This window comes from Sinocyclocheilus grahami, unplaced genomic scaffold (genome assembly GCF_001515645.1).
Source record: "Sinocyclocheilus grahami isolate Dianchi unplaced genomic scaffold, SAMN03320097.WGS_v1.1 scaffold1341.1, whole genome shotgun sequence".
Taxonomy (NCBI): Eukaryota; Metazoa; Chordata; class Actinopteri; order Cypriniformes; family Cyprinidae; genus Sinocyclocheilus; species Sinocyclocheilus grahami.
In genome coordinates this window covers 244,780-259,554 of record NW_015506520.1, presented here as the reverse complement: position 1 = coordinate 259,554, position 14,775 = coordinate 244,780, and the positions used below count along the sequence as shown (strand labels likewise).

Below are 14,775 nucleotides of genomic sequence, written 5' to 3'. Positions count from 1 at the left end.
GAGGAGTTTTGATGATCTTTATGTGTAAACACTCTGGCAGATCAAGAATGCTGCTCGCATTCTCCCAAATCCGCTCGTAGCGGATGAGGGGAGGGGCAGGACTGTCTTCATTGAAGAAGGAGAGCCGCGAGCAAAGCAGAGCGAGACATGAACTCTCGTTGTAAGAGCGGTCTGTCTCAGCAACGCAGCCTCAGCGTGGGTGTGGCCCAGGCGAGAGGCGCGTTCAAATACAAAGCTGTCAGCGATATTGAATCATTGGCACAGGAGGATTGAGCCTCTCGACAATGAGGCACTAAACTGGATTAAACGTGAAACAAGGAGCGCTGATTCTCACATGTAACACAGACTGGCAGATTAAACACGCCTAATGTGTGTCGGCATGAAATTGCTCTGCCTGATCGCTCAACCCGCGAGCTCGCCGTTGATTCCTCCGAGGTAACTGGGAGGAGAGAAACATGAGAGCGGGGAGGCGGGGCCACCTTCCGCGAACAAACAGGGGCAGACTGCTTTCGTGGTAAAATCAGCCCGTGTCTGTGTAGTGACGCACACAATTCGAAGCTGCCAGTGGCAGCATCTGCTCCGATCTACTTAGAAGGAGAGAGCTGCTCGATGTAAAGAGGGACGCTGATCCTTAAGTGTGAGAGACGGATCGAAGCACAGCGGGGAGAGCGAGTACGCAGGCTTTGTGTCGGCGTGAAATCGCTCAGACCCGGTTGCTTAGCTCCCAGGCTTCGCAGTTTCTCTCTCCAAAGCTTGCTGAGAGAGGAGAAACGGGAGAGCGGGGCTGCCTTCAGTGAAAGGCAGTCCGCAAGTGGAGAAGAGCGAGACTCATGCTCTGAGTGAGCATTCTGTCTCAGTAAGCGCGCAGCTCACTGCCCTTCTGCGGCATATTTGAGTGCAACGGGGAGAGAGAGCACACAGGCACAGTGCCGGCATGAGATCGGTCAACCCGGTTGCTTATTCCCTGACTCTGCTGTTTCCCTCTCTGAGACTCGCTGAGAGAGGAGAAACGGGAGAGCGCGGTTGCCTTCAGTGAAGACAGTCCGCAAGTGGAGAAGGGCGAGACTCATGCTTTCAACGTGAGCATTTCCTCTCAGTGAGCGAGCAGTCTCTGCGTGAGGGCTGCCCAGACAGTTGACGCACTCACTACCCTTCTGCATCGTGCAAGATTCCCTGCACGAGCCACACTCGCAGCGCAACATTTGCAACAACGTCGCTAGAATTTGCTCTTTTAGGGCTTACCTGCTAGAAATAACCTCTTTCAATATCGTCGGATGGTGGCAGGGGAACAGGACAGGAACTGCTGCGATGCTGAGGCGCGAAGAGAGCCGGTCAGCCGAGCAGGGAGGTCTCGATCCAGCTGCGAGGTGTGTCAACGGCAAGCAGGCTTTCAGGATCAGCGATGAGCGTAGAGTCGTCGCTGATGGAGAAAAAATCTGAGATTCCTGTGGCGAACGCCCGCTTATATAGCCAGATGCCCCGCCCATTCTGACAGGCTTTGGCAGGCTTGGCGGGCTCCGCTGCCTAGCCATTAGTTCGTTTTTAAATACCCTGCACGAACCAATGGCCATGCAGTTTCACTGCATGAATGAAAAAGGCTTCAGTTCCGGAGAAAAAAGGCTTTTTCCCATATGCGTCTAGCAAGACGCAATACGAGTGTAATATAAAAATGGAACAATGATTATTGGAGTACGTTTTACAAGAAGATACTATTTCAGTCTTCTTCTTCAACATCTCATGTCTCATTAAATGTGTTATTGCCATTTCTATGTAATTATTTGTGAAATTTACTAATAATTATTGAGTGTTTCCAAATAAATCCTACACCTATTTTTTTTTTTTTTTTTTTTTAAGTGTACGGTTTCATATACTATTTTTAAAAACGAAAAGCGTGAAATTAATATTTCACTCCAAACAGAGTATCATCCCATTTAAGCAAATAGGATTAGATGTTACAATATTTTACAATCCCTCATTAACCAGCTTTGATGAGATGTCGATGGGGAGTAGGGGTAATAAAGGGAAGAGGGGGACATTAGATGCTATCAATATTACTGATGTCATCAGGTGGGCACCCATTGTCCTTGATGTTTTGTTGATAGGGGTACAACATCTCCAGAGGGCCCAACGGCGAACCTTGCAGGTCACCCCTCTCTGTTTATAAACTTTTTTTTTTGTTTGTTTTTTCATTTGAGGCATATTTATAGTCCCTTATTTTCAACCATAGTCAGCTGCTACTTCTCAGTGCAGCCACTGGTATTAAATTTGTGTTGCAAAGGCCCTCTCATATGCTCTTTTGACTCTTAAGTGATGGTAGCCGCTGAACTTTGAGATCATCAAACTGTTCCCTTTCCAAAATTTGCATATGGATAAACACTCATCTGTTCAAAATGGTCAAGATCTGTCTGGTTAGTTCCTGATGGTACATGTCAAACACCACCTGGCTGCAAAAACATGTTTTTAACCAAAGTACTAGTAATAAGGGTACTGTAAAAACATCCTTGTCATGCGATTTGTAATCAACTACATAACCATTCTTTAAAAAAATGAAACCCACTCAAGTTATTGGACTCAGCTACAGACTATTTATTTGACAGACTACTCAGGAAAATATATTTAGCATTTCAAATGAAATGCAAACTTTAAAGAAAAACAAAACACAAGTCACGAATAACAGATTATTCAAACGGTGTTGTGTATTTCATGCTGAGTACATAGCCATTCAAAGATGCCCGAGGAGAATCCGATATGACAACGTGTAACAATTCAACACGTTTTCTTTAAATCTTACACCAAAAGATAGGTATACCAAAAACATTCCTGGAAAATCAGCAGGCAAAGTTGATCAAAATGCTTTATACAGATAACAAAAAGAATACAAAATGATCTTTGTCCAAAAATGTACAGGAACAAAAATCTAAATAAAATAATTATTTGTACAAATACCACATTACAACATCGATATTTGAATTACATTATATATAGACTGTATATATTTACTTTTTGTGATGTAAAACATAAAGAAGGCAGAAATCTGGACATTAATTGAGCAGTGTTGACATTATGAGGAAAAGCTACAGCACTCTCTTATACAAAATGTACAAAACAGCTGATTCTAGGTACAAGTAGTTACAACATAATACTGTCTTTTTTCTTTCCCTTTTTTTTTTACAGTATGCCACAGTACAAAAAAAAAACTTTTTGTGCCTAGAAGTGTTGAGGTGATGCGAACGTGACTCGGTGCTGCCCCCTTAGTCATGTGACTTCAGTCATGGACGCCGAATGGTTCTGAAAGACAAACAAAATTGCATTCAGAGACGTGCTGTGCCTTTCCAGACAGTAATAAGCATTTAACTCGTTGTGTCATCCCATCAGGCCCATCAGGCGCATTTAACGGAAACACCAGAGAGCCGTGGAGCAGAACGTGTAATTTCACAATGCCAATTCCTGTTGAATCAACGTTTCGATTATCGTACTCGGACAGATCGTGACAGAACACCCAATTTTCCTTGTTTCCCAAACACATTGGCTTGAATAGTATGGTTTCCTCAGCCACTCAGGGTGTTAAGCTGGTGTCAGAAGCAAAGGAGAATTCCTCTGACCCACATCTGCTGCTCAGGCGCTCGAGGTATTTCACTGGCTGGCTGGCAATAGAAACGTCTGACAAGGTTTTCCCTGCTGTAAACCGTGTCGGAATGAATTTGTAGAAGCAGTATTGTATTTCCCTGCTGTATAAGGTGATAAAATCCATCTTTTGGGGCATTTTGGGAAGAATAAATGGCAAACTGTAAAATCAAAGCATTCTGGGTGTTTATTTATTTATTTATTTTTACTCTGCCCAAATTAAGGAACTACTGCAGGGACGACTTAAAAGTGCAGTTGGGTTTACAAAACGCAAAGCAAATTCCAGCCAAATAAACATTGAAACTAATGTTGGTGATACTACTGAAGGTAAATACAAACCTCATTATTACAAATTTACAAAATAAATGTATTATTAATTATTGAGTACTATCCTAAATCGGATCACTCCTCCACATCATTGTTTAGTCTTGGTACCAAGCTTATTACAGTTAACTAAAATTAAGGCTAAAATGAAAACCATTAAAATAACAATAATAATAATAATAATTAATTAAAAATAAACTACTAATAATTACTTAATTTATAAAAACTATAATAAACATAAAAAAAACTAATAAAAATAACAAAAAAACTACAAAATTATTCAAACTATAGTTAAAATTAAAACGAAAACTGAAAATAAAAATACAACTAATTCAAATATTAATACAAATTATAAAAGCATCTCAATAAAGCAAAAAATTATTGTACAGTGAGTTCTGGGGAATCTTTGTTTAATTTCACACAGCGCTCATGGCGAAAGACACTGAAAAAAAACTGACTTTATGCAATGGCCACAAATCTGTCTGGGTAACACTTTAGAATAGGGAACACATATTCACTATTAACTAAGAGTTTTTCCTGAACAAACTCCTAATTTGCAGTTTATTAATAGTTAGTAAGGTAGTTGTTAAGTTTAGGTATGAGGTCGGATTAAAGGGGTCATATGATGCTATTTTAAAGATCATTATTTTGTGTATTTGGTGTAACAGAATATGTTGACATGCTTTAATGTTCAAAAAACACATTATTTTTCAAATACTGTACATTATTGTAGGTCCTCTATGCCCCGCCTCTCTCAAACACTTCATTTTCAACAAAGCCTCCTCCATTGACAAGCGCAGTCTGCTCTGATTGGCCAGCTGACCCAGTGCATTGTGATTGGCCGAACACCACAAGCACACGTCGGAAATTTAACATCCCTTACCATAATCGTGAGCTTCAGCTTTTAAAGTAAATATCAAGACAGTTAATAATGTTGTTAGTTTTACTATCAGTTCAAGCCCATTACCAGAGACTCCACTACATTATGCATCACATCCAGCAAAGCAACGCTCCCCATGTTTCTCATTTAATTTCACATCAAGTCTGGGTGGGCAGCATGGATATGTGTACTGAAACCAACATCCTGTAAATATGAATGCTTAATAGAAACACTGCGAGTGGAAGTTATATTGGAAAGTTCTGTTGATTGTTTCTGTCAATTATGTCTGTAGCATACATTTAAAATGGATGTGGTGTGGAGGTAGTGTTGTGCGTTCTGTCTGTTACTAATCAATAAAACAGCCACAGCTCAGCAGCTTTACTTTAAAACTATTACTTGAAAATCTCCATGTAAGTCACACCATCCTAACAAAATATAATTGGATCTGTGGTGCACTTTTACTTCTGAGAGCTCACGCAAGTATTAGTGGTGCTTTTTTTTTTGTAGTAGTAGTAGTAGTAGTAGTAATGTGTTAAGTTGATTACTCTTCCATTCACAAATAATTAGCATTGGACAAGGAGTCAAGATCTACCCACAGGTTTGTCAATGAATAAGCAAACATACTTAGTCACTGCTGTAGCTAGTTATAAATTCTATATTATAAAACGGATAGTTCCGGTCCTTGATTCTGATTGGTTGAGCCACGTTTGAAGCTGTTGTAAATTACTCTACAAACACACACCTTTGTTTACTTCTGTGTGTTGCTCTGCAACCTCTTTGTTGGAACCACAGCTGTTTCTGAGGAACTACATTGTTTGGTGGAAGAATACTGTTTTTATTAATATCATTACACTTTATTTTGTGAAACCTTACTACGTATATGGAATAACCATTTTATAAAAGCACTAAGCACCGTGAAGCCGTGGTTTACAGTGAATTTATAACAGCTAAGGGGCGTTGTTAGGTACGACACGAAGCGGAGTGCCTAAAACCCCCTTAGCTGTTATAAATTCACTGTAAACCGTGGCTTCTTGGGGCTTATTGCTTTAACCAATCCCTAACCCACACCCTAACAGAAATAACAACAATTATAATAGTCTTTATTTTTATACCATTTTTAGAAATGAGGATGTACCCCAAAAGGAGGTATTGCTAAAATTAGCTCACTTCCAGGTACAAATTTGTCCACAAAATATGGTTAAATAGGTACATGCGCGTGCACACACACACAAACAGGTTTGTTTTTGTGAAGTGTAGGGACTCTCCATAGGCGTAATGGTTTTTATACTGTACAGACCGTATTTTCTATTGCCCTACACCAACCCTACCCCTAAACCTACCCCTCACAGGAAACTTTCTGCATTTTTAGATTTTCAAAAAACCTCTGAATGATTTATAAGCCTTTTGAAATATGGGGACACTCAAAATGTCCTCATAAATCACCTTCTCGTTGTAATACCTATGTCATACCCATGTTATTATACAAATTTGTGTCCTCATAAATCACAAAAACATGCACACACACACACACACACGCACACACACATACACGCACAAACGCACGCATACACACACGCAAACTTACTGTGCATTGCTAGAAAAAAATTACATCACAGGTTTCTGAGATTAATTGTACATAATATTATATTAATTGTAATCAGAAATATATTTACACACATAACCCCCAAATAAATGTGGAATCAGGGTTATTATACGTAATTAACTAAAACCATAAAACAAAAACATAAAACAATTTTCTTGAAATAAAATGTTATCGCAATAAAATAAAATATAAAAACTTTAACTTTTTTATTTCAACTAGTTGCCAAGGCAACACTTCCCATTTTAAATTAACTAGATGTACTAAAATAAATAAAACTAGAACTGATATAAAATTAATAAACACTATACCGACATAAAAAAAACTGCTTAAAAATGACAAAATGTACAACAAAATTACTAAAACTTTAACAAAAATTTAAACAAAAAATAGAATTCAATTAATAAATTAAAATATTAATAAAAATATAACTTTCCCAATGATACTACTAAAGTTTCCAATCAGAATCAGAATCAGAATGAGCTTTATTGCCAGGTATGTTTACACATACGAGGAATTTGTTTTCGTGACAGAAGCTTCCACAGTGTAATATAATGACAGTGACAGAACATAAACACAGATAATAAAAAATAAAAAAAAGTAAATAAGGAATAAAAATATACAAATTGACAATTGTATGTACAGGTATATAACAGTAGACAGTTGTATGTACAGGTATATTATGTGCAAATTGGAATGTAGACTGAGTGTGTGTGTTAGATAAATAAGTGTATGAGTGAATAAATAGTGTGTGTTCCACAGTTATTGTCAAGTGTTCATGAGATGGATTGCCTGAGGGAAGAAACTGTTCCTGTGTCTGGTCGTTCTGGTGCTCAGAGCTCTGGGGGGTTTCTCCTGAAGTCCACGGTCAAAGAGGGAGTGTGCTGGATGTGAGGGGTCCAGAGTGATTCTGCCAGCCCTTTTGCTCACTCTGGACGAGTACAGTTCTTGGAGAGAAGGGAGGGTTGTACCAATGATTCGCTCAGCAGTCCGGACTACCCTCTGAAGTCTTCTGAGGTCAGATTTGGTAGCTGAGCTGAACCAGACAGTTATTGAAGTGCAGAGGACAGATTCAATAATGGCGGAGTAGAACTGTTTCAGCAGCTCCTGTGGCAAGTTGAACTTCCTCAGCTGGCGAAGGAAGTACAACCTCTGCTGGACCTTTTTCACAATGGAGTCAATGTGAGTGTCCCACTTCAGGTCCTGAGAGATTGTGGTGCCCAGGAACCTGAATGACTCCACTGCAGTCACAGTGCTGTCCATGATGGTGAGTGGGGGGAGTGCAGAGGGGTTTCTCCTGAAGTCCACGGTCATCTCCACAGTTTTGAGCGTGTTGAGCTCCAAGTTGTTGAGACTGCACCAGACAGCCAGCTGCTCGACCTCCTGTCTGTAAGCAGACTCGTCACCGTCCTGAATGAGGCCGATGAGTGTGGTGTCGTCTGCAAACTTCAGGAGCTTGACAGAGGGGTCTTTAGAGGTGCAGTCGTTGGTGTACAGGGAGAAGAGCAGTGGAGAGAGAACACAACCCTGAGGAGCTCCAGTGCTGATCGTACGGGTGCTGGATGTGTATTTTCCCAGCCTCACTAGCTGCTGCCTGTCTGTCAGGAAGCTGTTGATCCACTGACAGACGGAGGTGGGCACGGAGAGCTGAGATAGTTTGGGCAGGAGGAGGTTTGGGATGATGGTGTTAAAGGCCGAGCTGAAGTCCACGAACAGGATCCTCACATAAGTCCCTGGTCTGTCTAGATGTTGCAGAACATAATGCAGTCCCATGTTTACTGCATCGTCCACAGACCTGTTTGCTCTGTAGGCAAACTGAAGAGGATCCAGCAAGGGTCCAGTGATGTCCTTCAGGTGGGCCAGCACCAGTCTTTCAAAAGACTTCATGACCACAGACGTTAGAGCCACAGGTCTGTAGTCATTAAGTCCAGTAATTTTGGGTTTCTTTGGGACGGGGATGATGGTGGAGCGTTTGAAGCATGAAGGGACTTCGCACAGCTCCAGTGATCTGTTGAAAATCTGTGTGAAGATGGGGGCCAGCTGGTCAGCACAGGATTTCAGACAGGCTGGTGTAACACAGTCTGGGCCTGGTGCTTTTCTCCTTTTCTGCTTCCGGAAGACCTGGCGCACCTCTTCTTCGCTGATCTGAATTGCAGGTGTGGGGGAGAGGGGGGTTGCTGGAGGTGTGAATGGTTGTGTGGAGAGGTGTTCAGGGCGGGTGTGGGGTGTCTTTTCAAACCTGCAGTAGAACTCGTTCAGATCGTCTGCCAGGTGTTGATTCTCCACAGTGCTGGGGGATGGTGTCTTGTAATTGGTGATTTCTTTTAGACTTTTCCACACTGATGCCGAGTCACTGGAAGAGAATTTAATCCTTATTTTTTCTGAATAATTCCTCTTTGCCACTCTGATCTCCTTTTCCAGTGTGTATTTAGCCTGTTTATACAAGACATTATCCCCCTTCCTGTGAGCATCTTCTTTGGCCTGACGGAGCTGTCTGAGTTTTGCAGTGAACCATGGTTTGTCATTGTTGTAAGTTAAGTGAGTCCTGGTAGGAATGCACATGTCTTCACAGAAACTGATATAAGATGTTACAGTCTCTGTGAGCTCGTCCAGATCGGTGGCAGCAGCTTCAAAGACGCTCCAATCAGTGAGGTCAAAACAAGCTTGTAAATCCTGCTCTGCTTCATTAGTCCATCTTTTTACAGTCCTTAATACAGGTTTAGCTGATTTCAGTTTCTGCCTGTAGGTCGGTATAAGATGAACCAAGCAGTGATCAGAGAGCCCCAAAGCTGCTCGTGGGACAGAGTGATATGCATTCTTTATTGTGGTGTAACAGTGATCCAATATATTACTGTCTCTGGTGGGACATGTGATGTGCTGTCTGTATTTTGGCAGTTCACGGGAGAGATTGGCTTTATTAAAGTCCCCGAGAATGATTAAAACAGAGTCCGGGTGTTGTTCTGTGTCTGTGATCAGATCAGCGAGTTTCTGTAAAGAGGTGCTCACGTGCGCTTGCGGAGGAATGTAGACACTGACGAGAATGAACGAGCAAAACTCCCGCGGCGAATAGAACGGCTTACAGTTAATGAAGAGCACTTCTAGATCTGAACAGCACATCTTCTTTAACACAGTTACATCTGTACACCACCTCTCATTGATGTAAAAGCATGTCCCGCCACCACGTGATTTCCCTGTTGATTCTGCGTCGCGATCTGCTCTGAACAGCTGAAAGCCCGGGAGACTCAACGCGAACATGGGACTGCATTATGTTCTGCAACATCTAGACAGACCAGGGACTTATGCAAGGATCCTGTTTGTGGACTTCAGCTCTGCCTTTAACACCATCATCCCAAACCTCACTCATCGGCCTCATTCTGAAGGTTAAAATGCTGGTTGTCTGGTGCAGTCTCAACAACCTGGAGCTCAACACACTCAAAACTGTGGAGATGACCGTGGACTTCAGGAGAAACCCCCCAGAGCTCTGAGCACCAGAACGACCAGACACAGGAACAGTTTCTTCCCTCAGGCAATCCATCTCATGAACACTTGACAATAACTGTGGAACACACACTATTTATTCACTCATACACTTATTTATCTAACACACACACTCAGTCTACATTCCAATTTGCACATAATATACCTGTACATACAACTGTCTACTGTTATATACCTGTACATACAATTGTCAATTTGTATATTTTTATTCCTTATTTACTTTTTTTTATTTTTTATTATCTGTGTTTATGTTCTGTCACTGTCATTATATTACACTGTGGAAGCTTCTGTCACGAAAACAAATTCCTCGTATGTGTAAACATACCTGGCAATAAAGCTCATTCTGATTCTGATTCTGATTGGAAACTTTAGTAGTATCATTGGGAAAGTTATATTTTTATTAATATTTTAATTTATTAATTGAATTCTATTTTTTGTTTAAATTTTTGTTAAAGTTTTAGTAATTTTGTTGTACATTTTGTCATTTTTAAGCAGTTTTTTTTATGTCGGTATAGTGTTTATTAATTTTATATCAGTTCTAGTTTTATTTATTTTAGTACATCTAGTTAATTTAAAATGGGAAGTGTTGCCTTGGCAACTAGTTGAAATAAAAAAGTTAAAGTTTTTATATTTTATTTTATTGCGATAACATTTTATTTCAAGAAAATTGTTTTATGTTTTTGTTTTATGGTTTTAGTTAATTACGTATAATAACCCTGATTCCACATTTATTTGGGGGTTATGTGTGTAAATATATTTCTGATTACAATTAATATAATATTATGTACAATTAATCTCAGAAACCTGTGATGTAATTTTTTTCTAGCAATGCACAGTAAGTTTGCGTGTGTGTATGCGTGCGTTTGTGCGTGTATGTGTGTGTGCGTGTGTGTGTGTGTGTGTGCATGTTTTTGTGATTTATGAGGACACAAATTTGTATAATAACATGGGTATGACATAGGTATTACAACGAGAAGGTGATTTATGAGGACATTTTGAGTGTCCCCATATTTCAAAAGGCTTATAAATCATTCAGAGGTTTTTTGAAAATCTAAAAATGCAGAAAGTTTCCTGTGAGGGGTAGGTTTAGGGGTAGGGTTGGTGTAGGGCAATAGAAAATACGGTCTGTACAGTATAAAAACCATTACGCCTATGGAGAGTCCCTACACTTCACAAAAACAAACCTGTTTGTGTGTGTGTGCACGCGCATGTACCTATTTAACCATATTTTGTGGACAAATTTGTACCTGGAAGTGAGCTAATTTTAGCAATACCTCCTTTTGGGGTACATCCTCATTTCTAAAAATGGTATAAAAATAAAGACTATTATAATTGTTGTTATTTCTGTTAGGGTGTGGGTTAGGGATTGGTTAAAGCAATAAGCCCCAAGAAGCCACGGTTTACAGTGAATTTATAACAGCTAAGGGGCGTTGTTAGGTACGACACGAAGCGGAGTGCCTAAAACCCCCTTAGCTGTTATAAATTCACTGTAAACCGTGGCTTCTTGGGGCTTATTGCTTTAACCAATCCCTAACCCACACCCTAACAGAAATAACAACAATTATAATAGTCTTTATTTTTATACCATTTTTAGAAATGAGGATGTACCCCAAAAGGAGGTATTGCTAAAATTAGCTCACTTCCAGGTACAAATTTGTCCACAAAATATGGTTAAATAGGTACATGCGCGTGCACACACACACAAACAGGTTTGTTTTTGTGAAGTGTAGGGACTCTCCATAGGCGTAATGGTTTTTATACTGTACAGACCGTATTTTCTATTGCCCTACACCAACCCTACCCCTAAACCTACCCCTCACAGGAAACTTTCTGCATTTTTAGATTTTCAAAAAACCTCTGAATGATTTATAAGCCTTTTGAAATATGGGGACACTCAAAATGTCCTCATAAATCACCTTCTCGTTGTAATACCTATGTCATACCCATGTTATTATACAAATTTGTGTCCTCATAAATCACAAAAACATGCACACACACACACACACACGCACACACACATACACGCACAAACGCACGCATACACACACGCAAACTTACTGTGCATTGCTAGAAAAAAATTACATCACAGGTTTCTGAGATTAATTGTACATAATATTATATTAATTGTAATCAGAAATATATTTACACACATAACCCCCAAATAAATGTGGAATCAGGGTTATTATACGTAATTAACTAAAACCATAAAACAAAAACATAAAACAATTTTCTTGAAATAAAATGTTATCGCAATAAAATAAAATATAAAAACTTTAACTTTTTTATTTCAACTAGTTGCCAAGGCAACACTTCCCATTTTAAATTAACTAGATGTACTAAAATAAATAAAACTAGAACTGATATAAAATTAATAAACACTATACCGACATAAAAAAAACTGCTTAAAAATGACAAAATGTACAACAAAATTACTAAAACTTTAACAAAAATTTAAACAAAAAATAGAATTCAATTAATAAATTAAAATATTAATAAAAATATAACTTTCCCAATGATACTACTAAAGTTTCCAATCAGAATCAGAATCAGAATGAGCTTTATTGCCAGGTATGTTTACACATACGAGGAATTTGTTTTCGTGACAGAAGCTTCCACAGTGTAATATAATGACAGTGACAGAACATAAACACAGATAATAAAAAATAAAAAAAAGTAAATAAGGAATAAAAATATACAAATTGACAATTGTATGTACAGGTATATAACAGTAGACAGTTGTATGTACAGGTATATTATGTGCAAATTGGAATGTAGACTGAGTGTGTGTGTTAGATAAATAAGTGTATGAGTGAATAAATAGTGTGTGTTCCACAGTTATTGTCAAGTGTTCATGAGATGGATGGCCTGAGGGAAGAAACTGTTCCTGTGTCTGGTCGTTCTGGTGCTCAGAGCTCTGGGGGGTTTCTCCTGAAGTCCACGGTCATCTCCACAGTTTTGAGTGTGTTGAGCTCCAGGTTGTTGAGACTGCACCAGACAACCAGCATTTTAACCTTCAGAATGAGGCCGATGAGTGAGGTTTGGGATGATGGTGTTAAAGGCAGAGCTGAAGTCCACAAACAGGATCCTTGCATAAGTCCCTGGTCTGTCTAGATGTTGCAGAACATAATGCAGTGTCAAGTGTTCATGAGATGGATGGCCTGAGGGAAGAAACTGTTCCTGTGTCTGGTCGTTCTGGTGCTCAGAGCTCTGGGGGGTTTCTCCTGAAGTCCACGGTCATCTCCACAGTTTTGAGTGTGTTGAGCTCCAGGTTGTTGAGACTGCACCAGACAGCCAGCATTTTAACCTTCAGAATGAGGCCGATGAGTGAGGTTTGGGATGATGGTGTTAAAGGCAGGGCTGAAGTCCACAAACAGGATCCTTGCATAAGTCCCTGGTCTGTCTAGATGTTGCAGAACATAATGCAGTCCCATGTTGAATGCATCGTCCACAGACCTGTTTGCTCTGTAGGCAAACTGAAGAGGATCCAGCAAGGGTCCAGTGATGTCCTTCAGGTGGGCCAGCACGCTCTGAACAGCTGAAAGCCCGGGAGACTCAACGCGCTGTCCGGAATGGCGTCTTTCAGCCAGGTTTCCGTGAAACACAGAGCAGCAGAGTTTGAAAAATCCTTATTTGTCCGGGAGAGCAGAAGAAGTTTGTCCGTTTTGTTGGGTAGAGCTCGGAGGTTCGCCAGATGGATGCTAGGCAACGGCGTTCTGAATCCGCGCTGCCTGAGCTTCATAAGGGCGCTGCCTCGCTTCCCCCGTCTGCGCGTCCTGAAGCGCTTGATCAGCGCCGCAGCTCCCCCGACTACAATGTCCAGCAAAACATCAGAATAATCGAAAACCGGTGAAATATTGGGTGGTGTGTCCTTCCGAATATCCAGCAATTCGTCTCTGGTGAAACTGATTGCAGGGATATAACTAAAGACAGGACAAACTAACAAAAACTTAAAAACAACTGCGGAGCACGCCACGGAGGCAGCCATCAACGTCGGCGCCCTCGCCAAGAAATGCTATCATTGCTATCATTGCCAATACCTTTGTTAAATGCATAATTTTAAATTATAGCCATTCAGCAATATATTTGAATAATTTTTATGATTTAATAATCAAACTGCAGACTAATATTTTTGTTTATTATTAACTTGGTTATCAATTAAATAATAAATGTCTCATTTTGCTTTGCCTTTATTTATGAGATAACTCTAGATGTTTGTCATCACTCTGTGTGCTCTCCTGTTTAAACGAGAGATATGTACATTTTTCTCCTTCAAAGATTATTTTACACATTAATTTTAATGCTACATATGTAATAAAACTCCTTTGCGTCACTGAGCCGATAGCGAATGGCCTGCAAATTGCACTATCATGTAACGCTATCCACAGAAAGTGAGGAAAAACAGAATTGTAGCCCCAGGAAGCGAAAAGCTGCATGAATTAATTATGCTAATTATTTGTAGACATTTAATATATATAATTATCCAATATTACTCGCAGAAATTAACAATTTACATTTCCCAGCCCTACTATATTCACACAGCAGACAGCCCAAAACGAATGTCAAAGTATTAGATTTAAAATAAAAAAACTAAGTATGCATTATCTCACCATGCTCCCAGGATATCAGGTTTAGCCACTGAAAAATCCATACTGGAACCAAAAGACACTGAGCTGAAATGTTTAGCACTAATGAAGAGTAAAGACTCACCAATAAACCTAATGATTCTGCGGATGAGAGGGTTTAGATAGCAGCACTCGCCCGTCACAATGGTTTTCTCCTGGGCTATGAGGGCTTCTCTAGTGGACTTCATGATATACATGGAGATCTCCCCAACAAATATCTACAGACA

At 39.9% G+C, this 14,775-nt stretch overlaps 1 protein-coding gene across 1 annotated transcript in view; it reads right to left on the bottom strand.

Annotated features, from left to right (window-relative positions):
* Window positions 1-13,910: 13,910 nt before the first annotated feature.
* LOC107569380 (phospholipid phosphatase-related protein type 1-like) overlaps window positions 13,911-14,775 on the bottom strand; it is a 1,866-nt gene continuing 1,001 nt past the window's right edge. Inside the window, exons 2-3 of the mRNA XM_016255456.1 lie at window positions 14,634-14,766; window positions 13,911-13,963 (exon numbers count right to left, since the gene is read on the bottom strand). Of these exons, the coding sequence (XP_016110942.1) occupies window positions 13,911-13,963; window positions 14,634-14,766 (186 nt within the window). The remainder of the gene's footprint in view (window positions 13,964-14,633; window positions 14,767-14,775) is intronic.